Genomic DNA, 25679 nt, shown 5'->3' on the forward strand with positions numbered 1-25679 from the left:
AAGATTCCACTACAAAGATTTACACAAGTAAATGGAAACAATTTGGTTTTGGGTGCAGCAAAAAGGCAGTGACCCATTTTCAGCACCAATACATAATGTTCTTCAGCTCCTGACTAAAAATTTTAATGAATGGGCTAGTTCATCATCTCAAATTAAAACCAGCTGCCATTTCTAATTTTCATACAGGAGTTGACAATTCTACTCTAGCTTCCTCAAAACTTTGTAAGGCCTTTATTAGGGGTACCCTTCTTCGGGTCTATATTATAAACACGAAAGCTGTAAACAGCGAATACATCTACATCGACACATAAAGGTCGATGTACAAAAAGAGCGAAAAATGTAATCGATGAAAATGAAAATGCAGAGTGTATTTTGTCAACCAACAGCGCCATGCAGGTAAGCTCGATCTAACTAAATAAAATTAAATTAACACACTTTTGCAGGGGGGGCAAGCCCCCCTGCACACCCACCCCCCTACTTAAATATACCAACTCTTGAGACTGCACTACAGTGGGGAAAAGGATATATTTCCTCATCCCCATGATCACCCTGCTGGCCAGCAAATATATTTGGTGGTTTCATTTTTGCCAATATTTCTCTGTTTTTGTACATCAACCTTTGTGTGTCAATGCAGATCTATTCACTATTTTGAGCTTTTGTGTTTATAGTATAGACCCCCCATTCTTTTCAGATCACCTTTTAAAGATCCAACTCCATCTTGGGATTTAAATTCAGTATTACAAGCTCTGACTCATTCTCCCTTTGAACCATCAGCAAAATGTGAACTAAAGTTTTTTACCTAGAAAACTATCTTTTTGGTAGCTATAACTTCTGCTCCTCTTGAACTTCTAGCCTTGTCTTCTAAGCCTCCTTACTTAACATACCATAGAGATAGGGTAGCACTACGAACAAACCCTTCCTTTCTTCCTAAGGTGGTGTCATAATCCAACATCAATCAGTCTATTAATCTTCCAATTTTCTTTTCAGATTTCACAAACAAAGGTAAATACATTTACATTTGTTGGACATTCATGGACAGTTATGTTTCTATTTGCGTAGAACAAAGAGTTTCAGAAAAACAGATCAACTGTTTCTTTTGCGGAATCGAAATTAAGCAAGCCGGCTTCAAAAGTAACTTTTGCCCAATGGCTGACTGACTGCATATCCTTTATCTATAAGAAATTGGGCTTGTCTTTGCCAAAATCTTTGAGAGCCCATTCAACCAGATCCATTGCAACTTCATCAGTATTTTTATCCAAGTCTTCCATGGACAATATCTGTATGGCTACAACTTGCACTAATACTCATAACTTTATTACTCATTACAAATTGGATCTGGTTTCTAGGGGATCAGCAGCCTTTGTCTCAACAGTGCTCAGGAATATCCTTCCTTAGGGACCTCCCTGGAATTCAGGTAGCTGGGGACTCTGTCCCTATTGTTGAGGAATGAATGAAAACTGACAGCATCAGATGTTATATACTCATCATAGAGGTCCATCTGTGTTGCCCATTTTCATTCTTCCTGAACTCCCCTCCCACCAACCCCCTACCTTTTAGCTATTAACTTCTGGAAGAATGAGAAGATTATTTTTTCTCCAATAATATTTTATTGTTTTATGCATTAAAAACAGGAAAAAAAACCAATAATCAGACATATAAATAGAACAATAATAAACATGTGTGTGGATACAATAAAACTAGAAACAACAATCAAACCATTGAAAAAACGACTTTATGCACCATTTACAACAGTGCTACTAAATTCAAGAAAAGGGAGCCTAATATCCACAAAATAAGATAGAATTCACTTAGAACATAACATAGACGTGTATAGAATATATGACTAGGTGTGAAGAGTTCAGGGTAATGGATCATTGGTACTGACCCAAGATGATTCCTCTAGAATGATGTCAAAGACCAGCTTCCCAAAATTTTTGGTAATAAGCCTGTTTATTAATATTTCTTATAATCAGTTTTTGAAAGGATATTTCTTCCAAGAAAGTTTGGAGCGATCTAACCAATTTTTAGTTATGTAAAACTTGATTAGCAACCACAGGGTAATTAGAGCATGATGTTTCAATTTAGATAGCTTACGGTCTGTAATGTGTAGAACCACTAGTTCCCAGCAAAGGGTCAATTTTTGGTATCCCATTTTTTCAAGACGCACCTTAAGCGAGCACCAAAGCTTGTGCGAATGTTTGCAGAACCATAGAACATGCAGAAGGTCTGCTTGAGGGAAGGAGCAGCATGAGCAGGATGGGGAGACATTAGCATTAACTTTATTCAAGATGGATGGAGTGACGTAGGTGTTATTGTTAATCATTAGTTGTGTGTAAACAAGTTTCTTAAATGGGGTTAAATTAATAGAAGAATCAATTGCCATGAGTTTCTGATCAACAGTTAAATCACGTCCCTGTTGGTCCCAGTATTTAGAAAATAAGAGAGCAGATTGATAGTTGACGTCCCTGGCCAATTTGTAGATATTTGATAACATTCTTTTATTGATAGATAAACTATCAAAGATGTCCACTAGACACGTTAAATCTTTCTCGATGATAGAAGTATTATCAGTAAGTCTGGAGATGAGCTCTCTGATCTGTCTCAAAATAATACTGTATTTTTACTTAAATTTAGACAGTTACGCAGTTCTTCCAGTGATTTCACCTTATGTTTATGAATGTCCCAGATCGTATAGTCTTTGATTAGAGGATAATCTGAAAGGTTAAGTAGTTTATTGTGGAGTCTGATGTTAGGGTTCATATGCAGAGGTTGAAGGAAGAGAAGGGCTTTATCCAGGTTGAGATTTTATTAGATCTTGGAAAGTCTTGACTGTCTGTATCAGAATATTAAAGTTTCTAAGGTTTGTTATGGTTAGGAAAGGTAAAGCTTTGGGGTTTATGATTTGGCTACTCAGGTCTTTATGCCAGATTTTAATCTATGCTGGGGACCAGATGTCTTTTTTAGGACAGAATTTTGAGTTTGAGATTATCCTGTTAGCACAAATAATCCAGTAATAGAACTGAAAGTCAGGTAGACTCAAACCCCCTCTCTCTTTTGGGTATGTTAATTTAAAATAACTTATTCTAACAGACTTGGAAAACCACAAAAATTTAGTCAGATCTTTATTGATTTTCTGGAAAAAAATATTTGGGATGGCCAATCTTGAGGCATTGAACTGATAGAGCAGTTCAGGTAAGATATTCATCCTGATAATTGCTGCTTTAGATAACAAAGAAAGTTTTAGCTGTTGCCATCTATGCATATCTTGTGTGATACTGTTCTATAGCTTTAGTAGGTTATTCTGATACATGGATGAGTGGTTATGCTCGTATTGTATTCCAAGATACTTGAAGGAATATACAACTTTGAAGGGAGAGTGAGCCAGTGAATATTCTTTATGGTTTAATGGGTTAATACGGAAGATTAATGATTTCTTTTGATTGACTTTATAATTTGAACACCCTGAAAAAACCTCGACTGAGTTAGCTAATTTGTTCAGGTCAGTGGTTGTGTGCTCAAAATAGATATTTAAATCATCGGCAAAGGCAGATAAAGTTATTTGGGTATTCAAAAATCTGGGAATAGAATGGAAGGTGTTTTGGGAGATGTAATGGAAAAAGGGCTCAATATATAGATTGAAAAGTTGGGGGGGAAGAGGACAACCCTGCCTCATTCCATTGCATAATTTTATAGGTTTTGATAGAGTTTTGTTGATGTACAGGTAAGTGCGTGAGTCATTATATATAGTTTTAATTAAATTAATGAATTCTTTGGGTATGTTGAATTGAGCTAAAGCCGAGAAAAGAAAATTCTAGTTGACCCTATCAAAAGCTTTACAGGCATCTAGGACTAGAGCACATCTTGGGTTTCTCTGTTTCTCTCACTCTTAGTAATATGAATTATGGAGTCTAGGGTTAAGGTATTGCCCCAAGTGTGCCTATTACATAAGAAGCCAGATTGATCTGGAGAAATAATATCCAGCGCAACTTTTTTCAATCTCTCAGCTAGCAGCGAGGAAAGAATTTTGATGTCTACATTAATCAAAGAAATTGGCCTATAATTATGCGGGTTGGATTTATCTAAATTATTTTTAGGAATAAAGATCGTTTTAGATATGTTCAGGTAGTGATCGGTTATTCCCTTTAGACTGATATATTCATAAACTTTCAAGAGGGTGGAGGACAGTTTTTGGTTGAAGATTTTGTAAAAGTCTGGCATATATCCATCCGGGCCCGGGGCTTTCTCTGGTTTTAATTTTTCTATAACCTCAATCATTTCTTGTTGCTTGAGTGGGGCATTAAGGACTGCTATTTGATTTTCATTTAGTTTAGGGAATGTGAGATTCTTGAAGAATCCTTCAGATTCCACGGTAGGGGTTTGTTGAATATTCACACCATAAATCTCTGAATACATTTGCCAAAATATTTCTAGTATTTGGATATCTGACTTGTATAGCCTATCCTGATAATGGATAATGGAGTAGCGATATTCTAGAGGCTTCTTGTTTATTTTCAATAATTCTCGCCAATGTTTTAGATGGGACCTGCGCCCATTCTGAATATTTGGCTACGGATTTTAATTCATGAAGAGAGGAGTTGTGTTGGTGTAGTTCAAAAAAATTCTGTATCATAATTTATTGATTTCTCGATATCAGGATTATTGTTCAACTGATACTCTCCTTCCAACTCCTTAAGTTTAGCAACTAATTCATTTTCTTTGTCTTTTGCCACTTTTTTTAAGTAAGAGGCTTTCGGAATTAATAATCCTCTCAGCCTCGTCTTGCATGCAGCCCACTGAATATCATATGGAATATTAATAAACTCCATGCTATCCTCTAGCTCTGATAATATGTCCAAAATCACACAGACTATATCTGATTTTAGAAGTAGGTTATTATTCAGAGACCAAGTATACCTCTTGACCCCCCCCCCCATTTGATTGTCAGGTATTTTCACTTTCAAAGTAATCCTAGAATGATCTGATAAATATCTGGGTTCAGAGGAATATTTTAATATCTCCTTCTGTCAGAGCTTCTGAGATGAGAAAAAAAGTCTAACTTGACCAGGAATTATGACATTTAGAGTAGTAAGTATATATATTGCTTTTGTCCAGAGCATCTCCAAATGAGATAGGATCAATCAAGTATAGGTCCAATATAAGTTCAGCTAACGTGATCAATGCTTGGAGACTTTGTGAGTTGGGGTTACTGGTACGATCTAAACCTGGATCAATGACTGCATTCCAATCCCCCCTAATATGTAATAATGGTTAGGGAACTTACATAATAAATGATAAATTTCCATGATGAAGTTCTGCTGTCCTACACACGGGCCATAGATATTAAGGAACAGGATTGGCTTTCTCTCTGACAGGGATAGGGCTGTAAAATGACACCACCTACCACTGACATCTGATTTATGCTCTATTACTGATTCCTGAAATTAATTTTTAATGATAATAGCAACCCCTTTAGAGTCAGAGCTCTCCCCAGCTGCAATGATAGATTTTATCCATTTTCTGCTTGTTGCTCCCTTCGACTCCTCCTCAAACATATGAGTTTCTTGTAGGAAACATATATTTGCTTCAGATTTGAAAATTAGGTGCATCAAGAGTTTTTTCTTGTTCTTATCTTATAATTCTCTCACATTCCATGAATCTATTGTCCACATTGTAAGGGATGAAATAATGGCTTACACAATACAAGGTATAGTTTGATGTAACCAACCAGACAGAGTTCCGGGTATACAACCCTTAATTACCCCTTACATCAGTACCAGACCACTGAGATCTATTGATAAATTAATGGTAAAAACCACTAAATCTTGCAATCACGCCGGTGACTCAGTATTCTCCAATTACATAACAAAAATTTGGAACTCACTTCCTCCTGACTTAACCCTGGAACCCTATCTAACAAAATTTAAGATTGCAGCAAAAACTTATTTCCCCAACCACTGGATATGTTCCTGCTCTAGCCCAGGTTAATCTCCCTCCTCAGGCTACTTCTCTATTATGCTCATTGCTTTATATTTTTCTCTTCATTTCTTGTGGCATTTCTACTCAGTTATTATATTTTTCCCTACACCTTATTACCCAAACTTACTCCCTAATTTTCTCTCCGCTTATTATCTCCTGCAATCTTTCTTTGTATTAATTGTTATCTGAACTGTTGGTATTATATTTTTAACTGTATTTGTTAAATTATTTTTGCATTTCTGGAGCTTTTCTCCCCGGGCCTCCAATGAAAATGGATATGTATCCAGTTGGACTTTCCCGGTTAACAAATGTAAAATAAATAAATAAAATAAATAGCGGTATTTCTTAAAGGCTCCCATAACAATTTGGATACGTAAAATAAAATCATAATCTTGAACAGTAGCACTCAGCCCTTTCAAAACTACCCTGTGCCTAACCACCCACCATTGCTATTTGAAAGAACTTGAAAGGGAAAGGTTACATAAAACTCGGAAAACCTGAATCGACTAATTAATATAAAGATGTAACCTGATCCTGGTTATCCTATTCATCTCAAGTGTATCACTTAAACTAATATACAATCCTATAGCAACTCCTAGATTAGCCATCCCCTGCCCTACTTGGGAATCCACAGCTCCTCTAAATGACAGTATAGCGTAGTCGAGAAAAACACTTAAAAAAAAAAAAAAAAAAAAAAAAGAAAAAGAAAACTGCCTTTGATTTAGTTAATCCCAGAATGTCTGGTCGAAGTTAATGCCATACGAATCCAACTCCCATCTGTTATGTATAAAGCAAGTGATATGTAGATTTAGGTGGGATTGACCCTTATAGTATTTGAATTCTAAGAGAGAGAGAAACTCAATCAGCATGAAATCATAGTGAGACACTATACTAGGCTCTCATCAATGAAGGAAGCAATGTTTCTTAGGCATTGTAGGAGGACAATATATACTATACAACAGAACCAAACCTAGGTCCTCCTGTGTACATTGAATTGGAAAGCCCATATTAGCAATATGTAGAGTTTTGTTTGGTTACAATGGTTCTAGTGCATTTTAGACAGTTTCATAAATAAGAAATATCAAAAAAAAGGAAAATAATAAAAACGGAGAAAGCAAACCATGGCATTAAATACTCCAAACAGGTAGGCAACACTGAAGTCATTTGGTAACCCTGAGTATCCGAGAACATTAACCGTAATAAACCAATTGTACCAGATAGTTAATACATAGCGTCCTGACAGCCAGGACTGAATCCCCTACTTAATCCAAGATAAGCCTTTGATAACAGGGAGATAGTGATACTTTAACCAGAACTCATTAGGAGCTAACAGGCTCCTCATCAACGAAGAGCCTGTCAATAAGATTTAACAGCCATAGAGAAATAGTGTCACATGTTCCCTGCTCACCCCAACAGGTCTTGAGTTGGAAAAGAGAGAAAAAAAGGGAGTTAATGTCACTGCTTGAACAGTAGCCACAGAAACAGTCTGGAACCCATAAATTTCAGTGCAGAATGGTGTGGGCTGCGAGGGCTTAATTTCACCCTTGCACCACCAGTCTGGGTCTCTTTAAGCTAATACATAACATAGCCATAAGAACTCTAATATATACAAGGTTTGAATGACTTATTCATTAAGCTTGTCTTTGATGCAAGCAAATTAGGTCAGGAATCAAGGAATCAATACACATACCCGAGTTAGATAAAAAATGTCACAGCTTGACACCTAGATCTCAGATCCTCTTGCTGAAGCAGGGCTATAGAAAAGCATTTAACTCAACTTGAGACCGTCAAAAAATGATGAACACTATCTCAATTTGTTCCGACTTGCAGGCTGTGAGACTGAAAAATAAAAAGTACGAGTGATCCACCTTTGGAGAGGACATTTAACACAAGAGTTAAATTATATTTTAAAGATCCTGCCAAAATTTTCTGAGTCGCGATATGTCGAGGCATCATAAATAACTCCTAATTACTTTAGGTACAAAGATGAGCGCCATGTATAAACAAGCAATTCAATTCACCTTCTTAGACTTCCTTACAGTTGCAAAGGCTCTTGGAGGTGAACTTTAAGTGAAGGAATAGGAAGTTGTTATCCTTTCAGATCCTGCCTCCAACAGCAATCAAGACATTAGTTCCTAGGCACCCTTACACAGCCTCAGGAGGAACTTCCGGTTATATAAAATTAACTTAATTCACGCTTCATTGGGAGACTCATTGACAAGGCTATAGAAAAGAGAAAACCAATGCAACTCCAATGAACACAATAATCTACAAATTCAAAGAATAACAGTACAATCACTGTTCCAGAGCCTTGCCAAAACATTTTAAAAAGGCAGGTTTCGCTTCTTTAGGTAAGACAACTGCAATTTTAACATCATTGTGAAAACAAATTAGGGTGTTGGGATAGCGCATTTCAAACTTTATTTTGTGCTTAATAAGATCCGCACAGTAAGGTGATCGTTTCTGGTGCCTTTCTTTAATTACAAATGGGAGATCTTGTGACAAGGTAATTCTATGACCATTCCAAATTACTTGGTTTTGTTTTTTTGCGGCAGACATTAGCATTTGAACATCTTGGAAGTTTAGGAGCTTTACGTAAACTTGTCTTGAGTGTCTGGATTCTGATTTTTATGCAGAGCACGATGAGCCCTCTCGATTGTTATCTCCTTGATGCTTTCTCCAACAGGTAGCAGGGATGTAAATATTTGTTTGACAAATTTCAGTAACTGGTTGTCCTCATATTTTTCTGGTAGCCCCCTAATAAGAATATTGTTGTGCCGGCTTCTCACTTCCAGATCAGTGATTTTTATTGCATGTCAGACAGGACAGCATTTTTGGCGGTCAGTTCGTATTTTAGTAGACCCAGTTAGTATTCGTTGGCTTTCGTTTTATTTTCAATGGAGGTCCATACGTTCCATAATCTGATTAATTTTATCTCCAAAGATAGAGAGCTGATCCGAAAATCCCTGTAATGCCGATTGGAATGGCAAAAGGGCTGCTTTAAGATCATCCAAGTGTATATTAGTGTCCAGCTTCTGTTTAGCATTAGACTTGGTTGTCTCTTGCTGTTGTTTGGCTAATTTCTGTCTTTTGGATACAGTCTCCTTTTCTGGAGAGGCTACTGTCAACAGCTTTGTTTTGGTGGTCTGAGTCTCCATGCTTTCCATATCATTGGACATTATTGATTCTTGTAAAAGACAGTAACCTGAATTCGATTTCAGCTACAGCTGCTGTTACCTTTAGGCCTGAAGTATACACATGGTGAGGAATCTCATGTGAGTACAGAGACAGAAATTATGCATATCTTGCAAAGAACGAGAAGTGAGGGACCTCAGTTCATGGATCAATGAAGGCTGTATCTGTTGTCCACGTTATCACTTCATACTTTCTATTATTAGGCTTGTTACCCGATTATGATGAATTAAAGTAAGAGCTCCATGGAGAGGGTGCTTACAGGACGTCCACCTTCTTGGAATCTCCAAGAATGAGAAGATTATTTAGGACCAATGTTACTTTGGTTGAGCTCCAGATATTAGTTCCTATTACCAATGTGCTAATTTTTCCTCTAAAACTATAAGCCAGCAAACAGGGCTAGAGCATTATGGGTAAGGGAGGAGCTCAAGAGTTCTAGTGGCCACAAGCTGTAAAAAAAAACAAAAACCAAAAAAAAAAAAAAAAACAGCTGAGTCGGATCATAAGGAGGAAGAATGAAAATGGACAACACAATTGGAAAGTTAGGGTGAGTACATGACTTCTTTTTTTAAGACCTAGATAAGTAACAGCAGAAAGAATGGTAACCAAGTTAAGCACAGGAGAAAGGAGAGGAACATCCACAATCCCAAAAGGGATTCTAGAATCTTATATCAATTTGTTTCATCTTTACAAGCCATTTTCATCCTCAGAGTATCAGGAAGATGAAAGCAAGGGCTCCTTGTTCACAGGACTTTGAGATAGCAGGCCACATTCCAAAGACTTGTTTTTCAGTGCATGTCACTTACATTGAGAGCACATCTTTCAGAATTTAGTAACGTAAAGTAATGGCTTAACGAGACCAGTTACCAAAATGAAGTTATTTTAAGTTTACATAGCCCTGGTGGGAGATGATATTCTAAAACTGGAAGGCTTCCCACTGAACTATATGACTTGCATCAGACAAAATTGTGGTCTGCTATAGCTTTGCTTATGAACATAAACTCAAAATTTGTTAAGACACCAGCATAGTGAAAGCAAACATTTACATCCACATTACACAAGAAAAGGGATGATGTCAAGCTGGCCACTTTCTATAATTCAGTATCAGTTTTGAATCACAACTACAAATTATTCATTTCAATGCAAGCTCAGCGATTAGTCTGCTCTTTCCCAAACTGTTCCATTTAAATCAGTGAAGGTTCTGCTTTATCAATAAAAAGGTCTAAAATAGGTTCCCCATTAATGGTTACATATCCACATGCTGAAGAGGTACTTGATAGGGTTGAATGGGGGTTCTGTTTCATGTAATTGAGAGATTTGGATTACCATGTCATTTTACCGATTTGTTGAGTGCAATCTACTGGGCAGACCACAGCAGGAATCAAGGTAACAGTGAAGTTATATAAGCTATTTGAAATAAAATGAGGAATGCAGAAGGGCTGCTGTTTTATTCGTTGTGGTTCATGCTCTATTTAGAGCCACTGGTGGTAGTTTGAGACACTCAAACCTAAAGGACTGTAAATGGAAAAGGAGAGAGAGAGAGAGAGAGAGACTAAACTTTCAATTTTATTTTCTCTCTTTTTCCCTACTGGCTATGATCATAAGCCCTCTTGTAGTGTGAAGGTTTTTACTTTCTGGCCTTAACTCCCTGCATGTGCTTGTCTAAACACTGTGCAATGAGCTGAACACACTGGCTGTCCCTCACTTCTGCAATGATCATTGCCAGCAAGCAGCCTTACCCTTTCCCAGAGGCACAGGAAGTGGTTCCTCAGTTTTCTCAGAAGAAATCACTCATTCCTATGTACTCCAGTCCACCTGCAACCCTTATCTTCCCCCAGGAGATGAGATCAGACCATGCTTTTTCAATCCCTTCCCCATCAGTCTGGCTCCTTCTGTGCTGGGGCTACTAAATGAACCTTGGTCCGCTGTGTTGTAGTCAGGTCTCCATCCCCTTCTGTCATGATTTATTATGACGACAGCATATCAGTCTACTTAACTGAACCTAAGCAAGATTTTGGAGGCTGTTTCATAAAAACAGATAAAACAAGAGACGTAAAAAGGGCCTAGCCATACATATCAGAAAGGGTAGTATTTTATTTGGGGATTGATTTAGTCTCTACATTTCAGCAAACAGTTCTAGAGACACATGAATCAGTTTTAGGAACATGTAAGACATCATTTGTCAAATGAGAGATTTTAATACTAGTTTTACCCCAGAAAATATTCCAAAAGATGTGCATGATCTTATTGGTTAAATACTATTCACAGGTACTAGATTTTATATTATACTGTCTCTCAAGTTGTACTGGGATAATTCTGGTAAGTAGGCACTTATAAAGTGTTACGTAAGGAGTGCAGTCAAGACATGAGATTTAACCATATGCAATTGCCAAGGGATAAGCAGCACAGAGAAAGTTTTACTAAAACAGGCAATTATAAGTCAAAATGCACAAATGGCTCAAGATTGGTTGGGAATCTATTACTGGATACTGGAGTTAATTAGCCAGGGTTTCATCTCTCAACCTCTAAGCACAAGAAATCTGGACAAAGTTTAAAAAGGGGAGGGGGTAGGGACAAAGCCCCAAAATCAGAGACAAATTTTAAATGTTCTTCTTTAAACTTAAAAAGTTGCCAGAATGATACATTTTGGGGTTTCATGCATTTTCTGAAGTATATGAATTCTAAAACTCAAACCTATGTCATTATTTAGAGACTTCAATCCACAAATTCTATGAGAAACAGTTCAAAAATATGACATTTGAGAGGTATGGAGTTATATGATGAGCAAGAATTCAATATGAGGCTGATTTGGCACAAAGCAGGCAATGGACAACATTACTGGGCTGAATTCAGCATGGAAAGCGTCTGGACAGGGACCAGGCTAGACTGCAGTTTGGCTTCAGAAATGGAAATTTTCTATTATTGGTTCCTTAACTAACAAGTAAGCAGTGTCAAATTCAGGAAATGGGTATGCATATGGCCTAGTGGCTTATGTTTTTTTGGCTTGCAACAAGACAGAACCTTTTATTAATAGGAAAATGTCCAATCATATTTACAAACAGATGGTTAAAACTTAATGTCCCAGATAGTATTACCCGGGCATGGGGAAAGACCGTTAAACTTCTGAAGTAGGTTATACAGGATAGATTAAGTTATGCAGGCTAACCAAATATGTTATTAAATCCTGATATTTAGGGACTTGCAGGCTAACCAAGTATGTTATTAAATCCTGATATTTAGGGACTATCAGCTGAATTAGATGTATAAATATTTTTACACCTCCACAGAATAAAACAAAAATGTTTCCCAGAACTGCAGATTAACTGCTGGATGTGAAATGACAGCCTGAGACAAAGCTGGTTTCTCACAGTTTGGAACTGCCAATGGAAGGATGACTTTAATGTGCTATTAGAGAAGATATAGCCATCTAAGGTGAATTTAACTCCATAACTTTTCTGGCATGGTACAGCTAACAGGAGGCATGAGCACATGATAGAAACAGCCCTTGCTCCTACTTACGTTGTCTGTACAGAAAAATGCAACAGTGAGAAGGTGGAAAATCCCATGTGACAAGACAACATGCCATTCACATCTGCGAGTAAACCATCATTGCTTAGAGACAAGTGCAGGACAAAGATTTAGGTAAACAGGCTTCCCTGGCTAACATTTAAAATGGTCCATGGATAAGAGTGGCATGTAAATTCAAGACAGGGACTACCTTATATGCAGTGTCATCAGGGGTACTTCTCCTTTTCACCTGCATACCTAAATCATAGCAGTACAAGGTTTGCATCTAGACAGTGGTTACAGGTAAATAATATTATTGGACTGATCTTTTAAGTATGAGTACATATTACAACACCTTTATGTTGACAATTATTGTCTGCTTGAGTTCTGGAAAGTTGTTTCATTACTTAGTGTTATTTGTATGCAACACTGAATATACATTTCTCACATTTGAATCTGCTATAAACCAACATAAGTCATACCAAATCATATAAAATACTGAAAATAAAAAGGCAGTATTACTAATTATTACTTAACCAGATATCCTATAAGTTTGACAGAAGGTGATGAAAGACGTACTAGAGTGGTTGATCATTAGATGAACATAACTGCTAAATACGCTGTTCCTACAGCACTTAGACTAAGGGCTATAAAAATTACAACAGAGACAAACACTATTTTGCTGAAAAGTTGAGACATTAAACGTGAGACACGCAAAGGAAAAAATAACAGTTACTGAAAATGGAAAATAATTTTATCATACTATAATAATAAGGGAACTCAGAAGAAATTTAGTGAGAAAGCACATTATCCAGGGATAAGGATTAAATTGGTGTAGATGAAAAATGCAACTTTCCAGTGTGTATGAAATGTTGAAAGACTGCTGTGTCAAACAAATATACAGCAAAGGAAAGTCAAAAACAAAAATATGTTCCAAACACTGAACCACCACAAAGGAGCTCAAATCCAAGTAGAAATCCAAATAAAGTCCAAATGAGATTCCACAGAAACTTTATTACAAGGGTAAGCGCTTTCACAGCCTGTCCTGGTTGCTTCCTCAGACCAAAATGAATTCTTAAAAACTCACACCCATTTTAAAATACATGTCATATAAAATCATCCAATCAAATCAAGAAAAGTGCAAATGCTTTCCAAGCTTAAAGAGATAGACAATTTAAAAGCATAGACAATTCAAAAGCAGTTTAAAGGCAGCTTAGTTACAATTCAACAATATGTACATAGCAAAGGAAAGTGTTTATGTTACAAAGGTCTGAACTTAAAAAAGGGACAGATTTGAGTACTAACTTTTATGAGACAGTATCTAATGAATAACACTTGGCAGCTGTAACCTATGATCAGTTTAAGAGTCTCACTGAAGAAAACGCATTCAGCACATCCTCACTAGCAGTACTACCAGCACATGAGAAATCAAAATATTTGTAACTTTTGGGATACCAGAGACAGTGAGGACTTAGAATGGTCTACACTATAACAGACACTATCTAAAATAATTCTGTGAAGCCAAGACACTGTTTATAGAAGAAAGACTCCACTATGGGCACAAGCCAAGGGGCTAGTGGAGCACTTCATGCAGAATGTGAGCAAAGCAAGGACTTCCAGGACTAAATGCAAACATTTGAAATAACGGCTGGCCAATATGTTTGCAGCATAAAAAATACTCTGTACATTTTGCTTCCGGAGTTACATCACACAGCCTGATATTCAAAAACCCTTGCAGGAACAACATACATTTCATAACTAAACCTAGACTGATATGAGATGAAGTCATAATATGAGATTGCAGAGAGAAAGATGAAATGATATACTTGATGGTATGTCATCAGCATTTAGCCCATTTACTCCACAGCTATATGACCTCAAAGGTAAGTTAGAATGCATGGGGTTAGGGCATCCTTCTAACACTTGGAGGATAAGGGGGTGAAACTCTACAAAGTCCCTGATTTTTACACATCTCCACCCGAGTACAGAGATAAAATATTTACTATGACCTGCACAACCAAACTTCAATTAGTGATCCAGGCACAGGGAAGAGCTGGCATGGGGGAAGACAGGAATGAAGAAGGTCAGCATGGTTGCCTATCTTCCAGTGTGGAGGCACAGGGATGACAAGCTGGCAGGGGATGGCTGTTTTGTAAGTCTCACTGGAGACAACAGCCAAGAGCCAAGAACAGCAGCCTGGCTAAGTGAACGGGTGGGAATGGGCATTGTCTCTGCCTCTGAGGGAATGTGGACAAGCCTACGAGCTATGCCCCATGACTTGTAACAGTCTATCAATGATGCATCAAATAAGTAAGGGGGTGAGGTCTCTTTCTGTAATCTAGTAAACCAGCCTTCAAGAGAAATAGTGGTTGCTCTCACGTTCACTCTCTACCTACACACTGTACTCACTAGTCTTGACAGATTGCGGCCCCAGCCAGGAGTGGTTAAATGCTCAGATGAAACTGTATACATATTGGAATTAGAAGAGGACAAACCTCAAAAGGGGTGCCACTTTGCCGCAGTTCAAACCAACTCACAAACTACCACAGAGATTTAAAAATACTAATTTCAACTGCTTCTACTTCATCAACTCCAGTTTTGATGAGATACATTTTAATGACTTGTACTGAATCATGTTCAAAAGCTGAACATTAAATGACTTCAACCTGAATGCCCTTTAATTCCTTTTCAGTAATTACTGCTACCACATATTTTTCACTCTGTAGGAATTCCCAAATGTTTAGCAAGTGCCTAAGTTACCACTGCATACGTAAGTTAAGGGGAACCTTTCTCCCGCTCTTCACTGTTTCTGCTATTAAATCTGGTATGTATATAGTTAACGTTAAAGTTTTTGTGTGATCTGCTTTTCCTACATCTCTTAGTATTGTGCATTCACATCAGGCAATCTGTATTATTGGCATTTATTCTGTTTTGATAATGTTTGTTTTAAAAACAACAAGAAAGTTAAAGTACAGTTGTGTACCTACCATAAATGTAGATGTTCGAGTGTATTCACTGTTGCAGTCATTACTCTTGGGTTATCCTGCTGGCAGGCTACCCGCAGTCGGCCTGAATTCCAAAGTCTAGGTCCAGCGTCGGTTGCTGTCGCCTCTTCCCTGACGTCAGTGCGCTAGGGGTATAAAAGCAGCCGACGCCATTTTCTTCGGTTTTTCTTGCCCCAGATGTCAGGTGCCCCCAAATTGGTAGGCTGAAAATTATGCCAATAAGTATGCATGCACAAAAATAAACATTTCCGTCATCTACAAGCAAATATACCACGTAGGTTGTATAGGATAGAGAAGTACAGATAAGTCCCAGCAAAGAAAAAGGGGGGTGGTGGGTGGGTAACCTGGACTGCAACAGTGAATACACTCGAACATCTACATTTATGGTACATACACAACTGTACTATCTTCATTGTCTTTCACTGTTGCAGTCATTACTCAAGTTGAATCCCAAAGCTGAGGATGGGTGGCTGGGCTAAATGGGATTAGGAGAGGCTATGAGGCTCTGCAGAACTGCAGTGGCAAAGCCTGCTCTGGATTTAGAGTAAAGAGGTAAGTGGTAGTGCTTTGTAAATGTGTGCACTGAACTCCAAGTTGCAGCCTCTAAGATGTCTTTGGTTGGTACTCCTCTGAGGAAGGCTGCTGAAGTGGCTGCTGCTCTGGTAGAATGAGGCCTAATGCCCTTAGGCACTGATTTGCCATGCTGAGAATAGCAGAAATGGATGCAATGGCCTATCCATTTAGAAATAGTCTGTTTTGAGATAGCCTTTCCTTGTGATCCTGAAGCATATGACACTAAAAGTTGCTCAGTCTTTCTGAAAGCTTTAGTTCTGTCCAAGTAGAAGTGTAGCTGCCTGTGTATGTCCAAAGAATGCAGAATTTTTGACCCTTGTTCTGTGGGTTTGGATAAAAGGTAGGCAAGTGAATGGTTTGGTTGAGGGCCACAATGGACACCACCTTAGGCATAAAGGTTGGGTTTGTCCTCAGAGAAACCCTGTCTGGATGAAAAATGATAAAAGGTTCCACAGCCATGAGTGCTTGTAACTCCGAGACTCGTCTTGCAGAGGTTATTGCTAGGAGCAGAGCTGTTTTCCAGGATAAGAATTTTATATCCGCTGTTGGGGCTGGCTCAAAAGGAGGCAGTGTGAGTTTTCCAAGACATAATTGAGGTCCCATGCCGGAATTGATGTTCTCCTTGGAGGCCTGATGTTTTTGGCCCCTCTGAGGTACTGCCTTTTTAAAGGATGAGAAAAGATAGGTGGTTCCGTGTTGTAATGGGCTGAAATGGCAGAGGCATGAATCTTAATTGAAAAAGTCAGGGGACAGGCCGGAAGAGGAATCAGACGAAATAGAAACCTGATCAGAAGTATCATATTCTGTCTCTTGCCTAGGCCCATCGATGGGAACCCCTGATCAAAGTAATTAGGTCTTCGGCCATTTTAAGCATCTGTTTTTTAGGCATGGAAGTCTGAGTAGGAGAATGCTGTACTTGTTTCTTTGTCTTTAGAGCTGCTTTAGTCTTTGTCTTTGAAGGTGAAGATGGTTTAACATATAATTGTGTAGGTCTGAAGACACCCTCAGAAGCCGATGCCTGCTCAGCGGCTCTGGACCCATCTGAGGGAATGATTTCTGAGTGTCCAATACCCTGAGTATCCAGAGGCCCAGTTGGCTCCACGTGGGAGTCGGAAACGGCCTGAGGCTTTGAGGTAGTGAGCGCCTGGGGCTGCGAAATCACCTCACTGAGAACCGGCGAACAGGCGACTGGCCTAACAGAGGCCTCGTCGTCGGTTTTGGACCTTGGATGCCTATTCTTTTCCTTGTCCTTGCGTTTTGTGTAAACTCCGGTCGTCGGCTGTTCCGACGGCATTATATAATTAAATCTTCGGCCAAAGTAGTGAAATGCAAAATCAAACCGACGCTTAATAGTGCGTTGGTTAAATCTAGCACAAAACCGACAGCTAGCAACATTGTGATCAGGGCCTAGGCAAGGAATACAGTAAGAGTGAAAATCCTTATGAGGTATTTGCTTCCCACAAGAAATACAATTGTTAACTTTTTCTGACATCGGTCTGGAGCAAGAAAAAAGTTTCCCCAACGGGGTACTTAGCTTTAATGAAGACTTTGGTTCTGAAATTCGGATTTGAAAATCTCAGGAGTCGGCCGACCGGCACTTGTGAACTGCTTTTGTGCACTGCGCGGCAAGAAAGACTGGAGAAAATGGCGTCGGCTGCATCTTTTATACCCCTGGCGCACTGACGTCAGGGAAGAGGTGACAGCAACCGTTACCGGACCTAGACTTTGGAATTCAGGCCGACTGCGGGTAGCTTGCCAGCAGGATAACCCAAGAGTAATGACTGCAACAGTGAAACACAATGAACATCACCTAAAACAGTGTCTTCTAAAAATGATTCCTGACAATTATAATAATGATAATTCTTAACAGAGGCCACCACACACATGAGCCTTGGAGTGAACAGTGCACTTAATGAGAAACTAAATATGTGCACACTTGGACACATCATCAGCCAGCCTCACACAACCATTGTGGGAGACACATTTCTGTTGTACTCCTAACATAAAAAAAAGAGTATGACTGTCTGACTTTACTCACTTTCAGTTTGTTTAAGCTGTATCTGCTTGAAGACTTGTTTGCTTATTACTATATTGTTCACTAGTTACTGGTGCAATGAGTAAAGGCTTGATAAATTGCTATTTACTACATTCCAAAATGGATGGATAGTAGAAAAAGAATCATTATCTGCCCACTTTAATAATGACTGGGCCTTCTCACATTTGGAACCTTGAAGTCAGAATATAAAAGGAAGGCAGTGTAGAGAAGAGGGGTGTTGCTACCTGCAAAAACACTTAGTTTTAGTTTTTTTTACACATTTTAATTATTTATATATATACCAACACCCTAGCAGATGTGGAGAAGACTGACAGCATGACAGACACCACAAAGGTCTCATCAGAGGTCTTGGTCACATGTTCAGTTGTTGTAGGGAAAATCCAACTCTTTCCCATACAAAGTACCGAGCCTGAGGGAACTATCAGACACTGTTAAGTTGTTGCCTGGTACCCTGTCTTCAGATGCTTCTCCTTCCTTTTTCAAGGGACTGCCATTTCAGAATAACCAAACACCATGGCACATGAGGGCCAATGACACTCTTGTTTTCATCTCTATAAACTTCTCAAGCAACTTGGTCCTATGCTTAATGGTCTTAAAATCAAAATAACTGGGCACAGTAGGGCATGTTGTGCTCCAGACAAAAAACAAGATAAATTGGCTCAAGGAATACTATAGGAGTAGGGACAAAAGTTTAATAATAAAAATATAATATATAACAACACACAATTTTTTAAACACCTTTATTACATTTATCGCTTAAGACATAGGCAAAAATACTTTAACAGAAAAAAAAATCTATTTTTACACTTTTCCATTTAAATACAATATACATCACATATATTTTCTTTGCTACTATCATCAGTCCAACATTACAAACATTGCTGAATTCATGCCATCCGTTAAACCTCACTCCTCCTCCAGAACATGATTATGCATGTATTGTTTCCACAATTTCCATTTACTTCTATGCAGTTTTACTCCTTCCCTTTTCTAAAGATTCATCTTCCAATTCTTTATCGCTGTTAAAATATTCATTACCTCAAATACATTTGGTGTAGACTTTGATTTCTATTTTCTAATAATTGCTTTTTGGCAGCTAACAGAATTAAACTTAATAAGGCCTTACTATGTCTAGGCAATTCAGATCCTGTATCCCAGCTCAAAAGAATCACTTCCTTACTTACAGACATTTGTTCACACAATATTTCTGATAGAGTACTCTGTAGGGATTTTTTAAAATCTGCCAGCTCATTACACTACCAAAACATATACTCCCACTTACCTCGTTTTTCTTCATCAGACTGCCAACATTTGCTATTTACCACAGAAAAAAATCTTCAAAGTCTTCTTGGGGTATAAAAATACTTGTGCAAACACTTCCAAGCAAATATCCTAAACCATTTGGACTAGGATGCATACTTGGGAGCAATGAATAAGTCTTCCCACTGTATTCTTGTAAACTACTTTTCCAGTCTGTCTTCCAAATCTTTTCACCTCCTCTGAATGATTGTTATAGTCATCATGCAATATTGTATATGTCCTACTAATTGTCTGTTTTTTTTAATATCTACTTCTGTTCTACATTCAAATAAAATCTCTACAAGAGCAGGTCTTTCACTTAAAATCCCACTTTCCTTTCTCTTTGCCTGTACTCTGAGATCAAGCCATGGTAGAGAAGGCAGTCTCTAGGCTGCAGTCTGAATGCCTCATTGGCCAAATCCCACTCTATTACCTTTCCTGCTTGAGTTATTTGCTCCCAATATCTTGGTTACTTTGCTAGGTTTCTCTTGTAAATTCCAGCCCTCTCTTGCCTATTTTCTGTGCCCTTACTTGCAGTCATCCCTATTGGCAAAATCTCCTATCTCCATTCCCATACTGGCTTAGTTCTTAGAATACATTCTGCTTCTTTATGAATATAACATTCTTTATGCTTGTTATTTTTTCCTTAAGGATCTGCATCCAAAATCCCACTCTCTTTCTATTTCTTGAAATCCCCCCTTGCTTCATCATCATCCATTTCCACTTTGAATTATAACCTTCTGCTTGTGTTATGTATATGAGACTTAACTGTGAAGCTCTAAATTATCCCTTCAAATCAAGTAAACCTAAACCACGTTGTTCTATTGGAAGGATCAGGTTATCCCACTTAACTCTTGCCCTCTATCCCTCCAAGATAAATTACTTCAATTCCTTATGAATAATTGTACACAACTTCTCCCCAGGTTAATAAAAGTATGCCTGACCCATATACAAGACTAAAGGGACTAAAAACATTTTCACTGCTTGTTTCTTACTTTTCATATCCATAAGTAAGAACTCCCATTTTCTCAGTTTTTGTATTATCTTTTGTTTAGTATCTTCCAACATATCCTTAGCTGCTGTAACAGAAGCCTTTTAATCCATACCTGTAAATACTTCATCTTTATCATGTCCCCATAAATATGTGTATTACTGAACCAATTCATAAGTGGGTATATAATTTAAGGCTATAGACTCTGTTTTTTCTTTAACAATTTTATATCCCAGAAAGACTTGAAACTGTCTCAAAATGTTCCACAACACTGAGATGTCCTTTTCTGAATTTATCAAGAACAAAATAATATCATCTGCAAATAAAGCCAACTTTTCTTGACTACCATATCAATTATATTGTTGTATTTCTGAGTCCCTATTTTCTTTGCCAATGGCTCTACAAACATACAAGTTTTAACACCAATGTACTTTTTCAAGTGTTCAAAACAATATCCATCATTATATATCATAAGATCATCATGACACGGCCAAAGCTAACAATAATACATTTAAAATATATATGCATATATATTTCATCCTCTTCTAAAAATGATATAAATGATTAAAAATATGTAAAATATCTGAAAGACAAACCTATATAAAAGTTGTGCTCTGAATCTAGGCAAAATAAAGAGAGAGAGCGGTTGTCCTGATGAGGGATTTGTTTCCCATACTAAGCAAATATTGGTCTTAACATGGACATCTAATAAGAAATACAGTAGACTACATGAAAAACAAGTTCTCCATTGAGGTACTTAGTTTTTGTTGTTCTCTCTCTGGCTTTGGACCAACCAATGTACTCAATGAAGGCTGCATTGAGCTCCGACAGCAATAAAAACTGAAGTAATAGTGCTATCTGATGGTCCTTATATCCAATGTCCTGACATCAGAGGGGAGGGTGTCCACTGGATCTAGGAAAGGGGAGTAAATCTCTGGTATTTGGGCTGGTGAAGGACTTCTGCAGCAGGAAATCCCAGGAAGTTATTACTGCAACAGAGAAATATGGTGAACATCAAATTATTGTAAAGTAGATTAACCTCCTGGAAAAGATCATGGGTTAATCTCAAGCATGTTCAATAACTATGGGGTAGGCTGCACATAACAGCTTATTTCATGGCATGCAGGAACATAAATATATGTACATCCTATTCTCCTTGCTATCTGAACAAATAAGCTACGGTCTAAAGCAAGTAAAATCCCCAGGATAAGAGTGTTATAGCTCAGGATTTCTAGACATCTGGATTTTGCCCCCACTGTTGACCATTCTAATATGAGAAACCTAATAAGATAGTATTCTTCGAGGGAAAAGAGGGTCACCACACAGGCTGATGGGGTGCAAAAGTTCAAGCACTTATGGGAAAATAAAAGGACTATCAATACATTCCTGTATACTAAGCTCAACAACGTTATACTGTAGTATAGACCTATGCCAATATACTTATTCACCCTCCTGAAACTTGAGTACAGATGATAAACTATGCAAAGTATGATATACGCTTGATCATCACTGAAACATTACAGTACCAGTTTTAAGTGCTTCCACTGCAGTAGTTTGGCAAGTGACACTTAGTGACCAGTATTCCACATGTCATGATTTATCTGACTGAATGAGTTCAGTAGTACATTTTAACCTTCAAGAAACTTGGCGAATGCATTATTTAACTGCACTGTATTATTAGTACTATCCTCAGAAAAATGCATGAAGCAGGTTTGGGGGTAGACACTTACTGTCATCTCCAGTGAAAGACCAACAACACGAACTTCACTCACCTCTGAGACCTAACTCAGGACTTCTCATAGCCATCTGTCCAGCTGGGATGTAACACTATACTTCCACACAAGTATGATGCTAAATATAAATCACCTGAAATGTCAGTTTTTGTACAGTTGGACAGCTGGACAAATATTAACTCCAAAACATATTACAGAAAAGTCATCAACACCATAACATATGCAGCACACATCTGTATTTTCAGTACTATAAAACAACAGAACAAGCTATCACTAAACTACGTGAAAAAATATGCACACCCACTTTCATAAATCATATTTTACAGACAACACATACTTTGGTCTGTCTTAAAAAAGCCAAGAGAAAGAGAAGAAAAAGTAGACTTGTTAGCAAAAGTGTGAACCACCATGCATAAACACACTAAAGCAACCAGATTTCTACTTCCCCGATGAGAAGATGCTTGCTCTGCCTTACGCAGACTTGTCAAATATCCAGCAATGTACAGCCTCAAATAAAAAAAATACTATCTAGCTATGAAATGGACTACAAACTAAAAGGTGAATAAATTATTTACCAATGTTTTAGGAAGCTAAGTGAGGCAGAAACCTACTTGTAGTCAAGCATGACTGACAATACAGTGAGGTACTAAAACTCAACAAATACATATTACAGAATCATGTTAAACTGAAACTGCAAATGCTTAAACAAATGGATACTATATGCTGGTCTGGAAACAGAAAAAAATTTTAAACTGTGATACTGCTTTGGCTGGCAACAAAACCTGTGCTATTAACTTCAATACTTGAAGTAAGAGTCAGTGCCATTTCCTTTTGGTTAGCTGTGTTCTACACAATTTTCATTCCTTAAATCTCAGGCTCTGTCCATGCTGTAGGCTACCAATTCAAGTCGGACCAACATAAAACTCAGGACATTTTTCTTTTTGTTTCCATGGACAAAATGTTGAAACTATTCCAAATTCAAGAAAACTGTTTCTTTAATTAAGAAATTGAAATCCCAAGGGGCAGCAAATTAAATTCATTAATGTTTCATTTGTGAACTAGCTATAAATGTAAGCTAATATGTTAAAATATGCAAAGTAAGTTAAATTTGGGTGCCGAGCAGAAATCTGATGTAGTTGTGACAGACGCTAGAAAGTTTGATCACAAAACAAAGACTGAAGGGTATGTATACCAAGACTAATATTGTGGTATCTTGGAGATTTCCCTTTACTCTGAGATACAGTGGATATAAAAAGTGTACACACCCCTGTTAAAATGCCAGGTTTTTGTGATATAAAAAAATGAGACCACAATAAATCATTCCAAAACTTTTCCCACCTTTAATGTGACCTATAACCTGTACAATTCAACTGAAAAACAAACAAATCTGTTGGGGAAAAATATATAAAAAATAAAAAAACATACAATAAGCTGGTTGCATATGTGTGAAAACCCTTAAACTAATACTTTTTTGAGGCACCTTTTGATTTAATTACAGCATTTGGTCTTCTTGGGTAGGAGTCTATCAGCATGGCACATCTTGACTTGGCAATATTTGCCCACTCTTCCTTGCAAAAGTGCTCCAAATCTGCCAGATTGCAAGTACATCTCTTGTGCATAGCCCTCTTCAGGTCACCCCACAGATTTTCTACTGGATTTAGGTCTGGGCTCTGGCTGGGCCATTCCAAAACTTTAATTTTCTTCTGGTGAAGCCATTCTTTTGTTGATTTGGATGTATGCTTTGGGGACACTGTTGTGTTGAAAGGTGAAATTCCTCTTCATCTTCAGCTTTCTAGCAGACGCCTGAAGGTTTTGGGCCAAAAGTGGCTGGTATTTGGAACTGTTCATAATTCCCTCCACCTTGACTAAAGCCCCAGTTCCAGCTGAAAAAAAACAACCCCAAAGCATGATACTGCCACCACCATGCTTCGCCACGGGGATGGTATTCTTTTGGTGATGTGAAGTGATGTTTTTGCGCCAAATGTACCTTTTGGAATTGTGGCCAAAAATTTCAACTTTGGTCTCATCAGACCATAACACAGTTTCCCACATGCTTTTGGGAGACTTTATGTATTGTTTTGTAAATTTTAGCCAGGCCTGGATGTTTGTCTGTGTAAGAAAAGGCTTCCATCTTGCAATTTTACCCCATAATCCAGACATATGGAGAATACGGGAGATTGTTATCACATGTAGTACACAACCAGTACTTGTCAGAAATTCCCGAAGCTCTTTTAGTGTTGCTGTAGGTCTCTTGGCAGCCTCCCTGACCAGTTTTCATCTTGTCTTTTCATCAAATTTGGAGGGATGTCCAGTTCTTTGCAAAGTCACTGTTGTCCCATATTTTCTCCACTTTTTGATGACTGCCTTCACTGTGGTTCCATGGTATATCCAATGCTGTGAAAACGTTTTTGTACCCTTCTCCTGACTGATACCTTTCAACAATGAGATCCCTTTGATGCTTTTTAAGCTCTCTGCAAAACATAGCTTTTGCTGCAGCAGGCAACTGAGTAAATGTCAGGAAAATCCTACTAGGACAGCAGAACTTTATTTGGGGTTAATCAGAGTCTCTTTAATTGATGGCAGGTGTGTACCCAAGAAGACTGAATGCTGTAATTAAATCAATAGGTGCTTCAACAAAGTATTAGTTTAAGGGTGTGCACACTTATGTAACCATCTTATTGTACGTTTTTTATTTTTTATATTTTCCCCTAATATATTTGTTTGTTTTTCAAATGAATTGTACAGGTTATAGATCACATTAAAGGTGGGAAAAGTTCTGAAATGACTTATTGTTGTCTCATTTTTTTTTTATATCACAAAAATCTGGCATTTTAACAGGGGTGTGTACACTTTTTAAATCCACTGTATAGTGGTATCAGAGTAGCATACATTAGTAGCAGGGGTGTGGGATCACAGCTGTCACATGGGGGGTGAAACTTCCCTGCAAATATGCTTCAAAAGAGTTACAATGGCTTTCATTTTTTCCCATTTTTCTTTCATTAAATATTACAATTCAAGAGAAATCTGTACTTCTCAGAAGACATATTGCTATAGTAGATGAATGCCAGTATTTTTTTTTTAAATAAAATAACTGAGACTGAACTTTGTTCTTGAGTTCTTACTCTAGGACAGCATTTTAAATGATAAAATGTAACTCCTTCTACAACATCCTAGATGAATTCTTTTACAATTTATCATATGTATCTTTGTTTATTTGTACTACTAGCATGAGACACTTACTCGATTTTCACTTTCATCATCTCTTATTAGAAGATACCTTAAGAGGTTAAGTGACGCCATTATTCTGAAAAACAACATAAATAAACATTACAATTCTGGTCTCCTAG

General features: G+C 37.7%; 1 protein-coding gene across 2 annotated transcripts in view; it reads right to left on the reverse strand.

The window, feature by feature from the left end:
* Nucleotides 1–25679, reverse strand: part of GLMN (glomulin, FKBP associated protein) — a gene marked incomplete at its 5' end in the record, with an annotated part of 1643959 nt that overhangs the window by 560668 nt on the left and 1057612 nt on the right. Inside the window, 2 exon segments of one of the 2 annotated variants that reach the window (XM_044085669.1) lie at nucleotides 21501–21588; nucleotides 25573–25636. In XM_044085669.1, the coding sequence (XP_043941604.1) occupies nucleotides 21586–21588; nucleotides 25573–25636 (67 nt within the window). In that variant the 3' untranslated portion in view covers nucleotides 21501–21585. 2 annotated transcript variants of the gene reach the window in all.

This window comes from Protopterus annectens, chromosome 10.part0, assembly GCF_019279795.1.
Source record: "Protopterus annectens isolate FY-2018-M chromosome 10.part0, PAN1.0, whole genome shotgun sequence".
NCBI classification, from domain to species: domain Eukaryota; kingdom Metazoa; phylum Chordata; order Ceratodontiformes; family Protopteridae; genus Protopterus; species Protopterus annectens.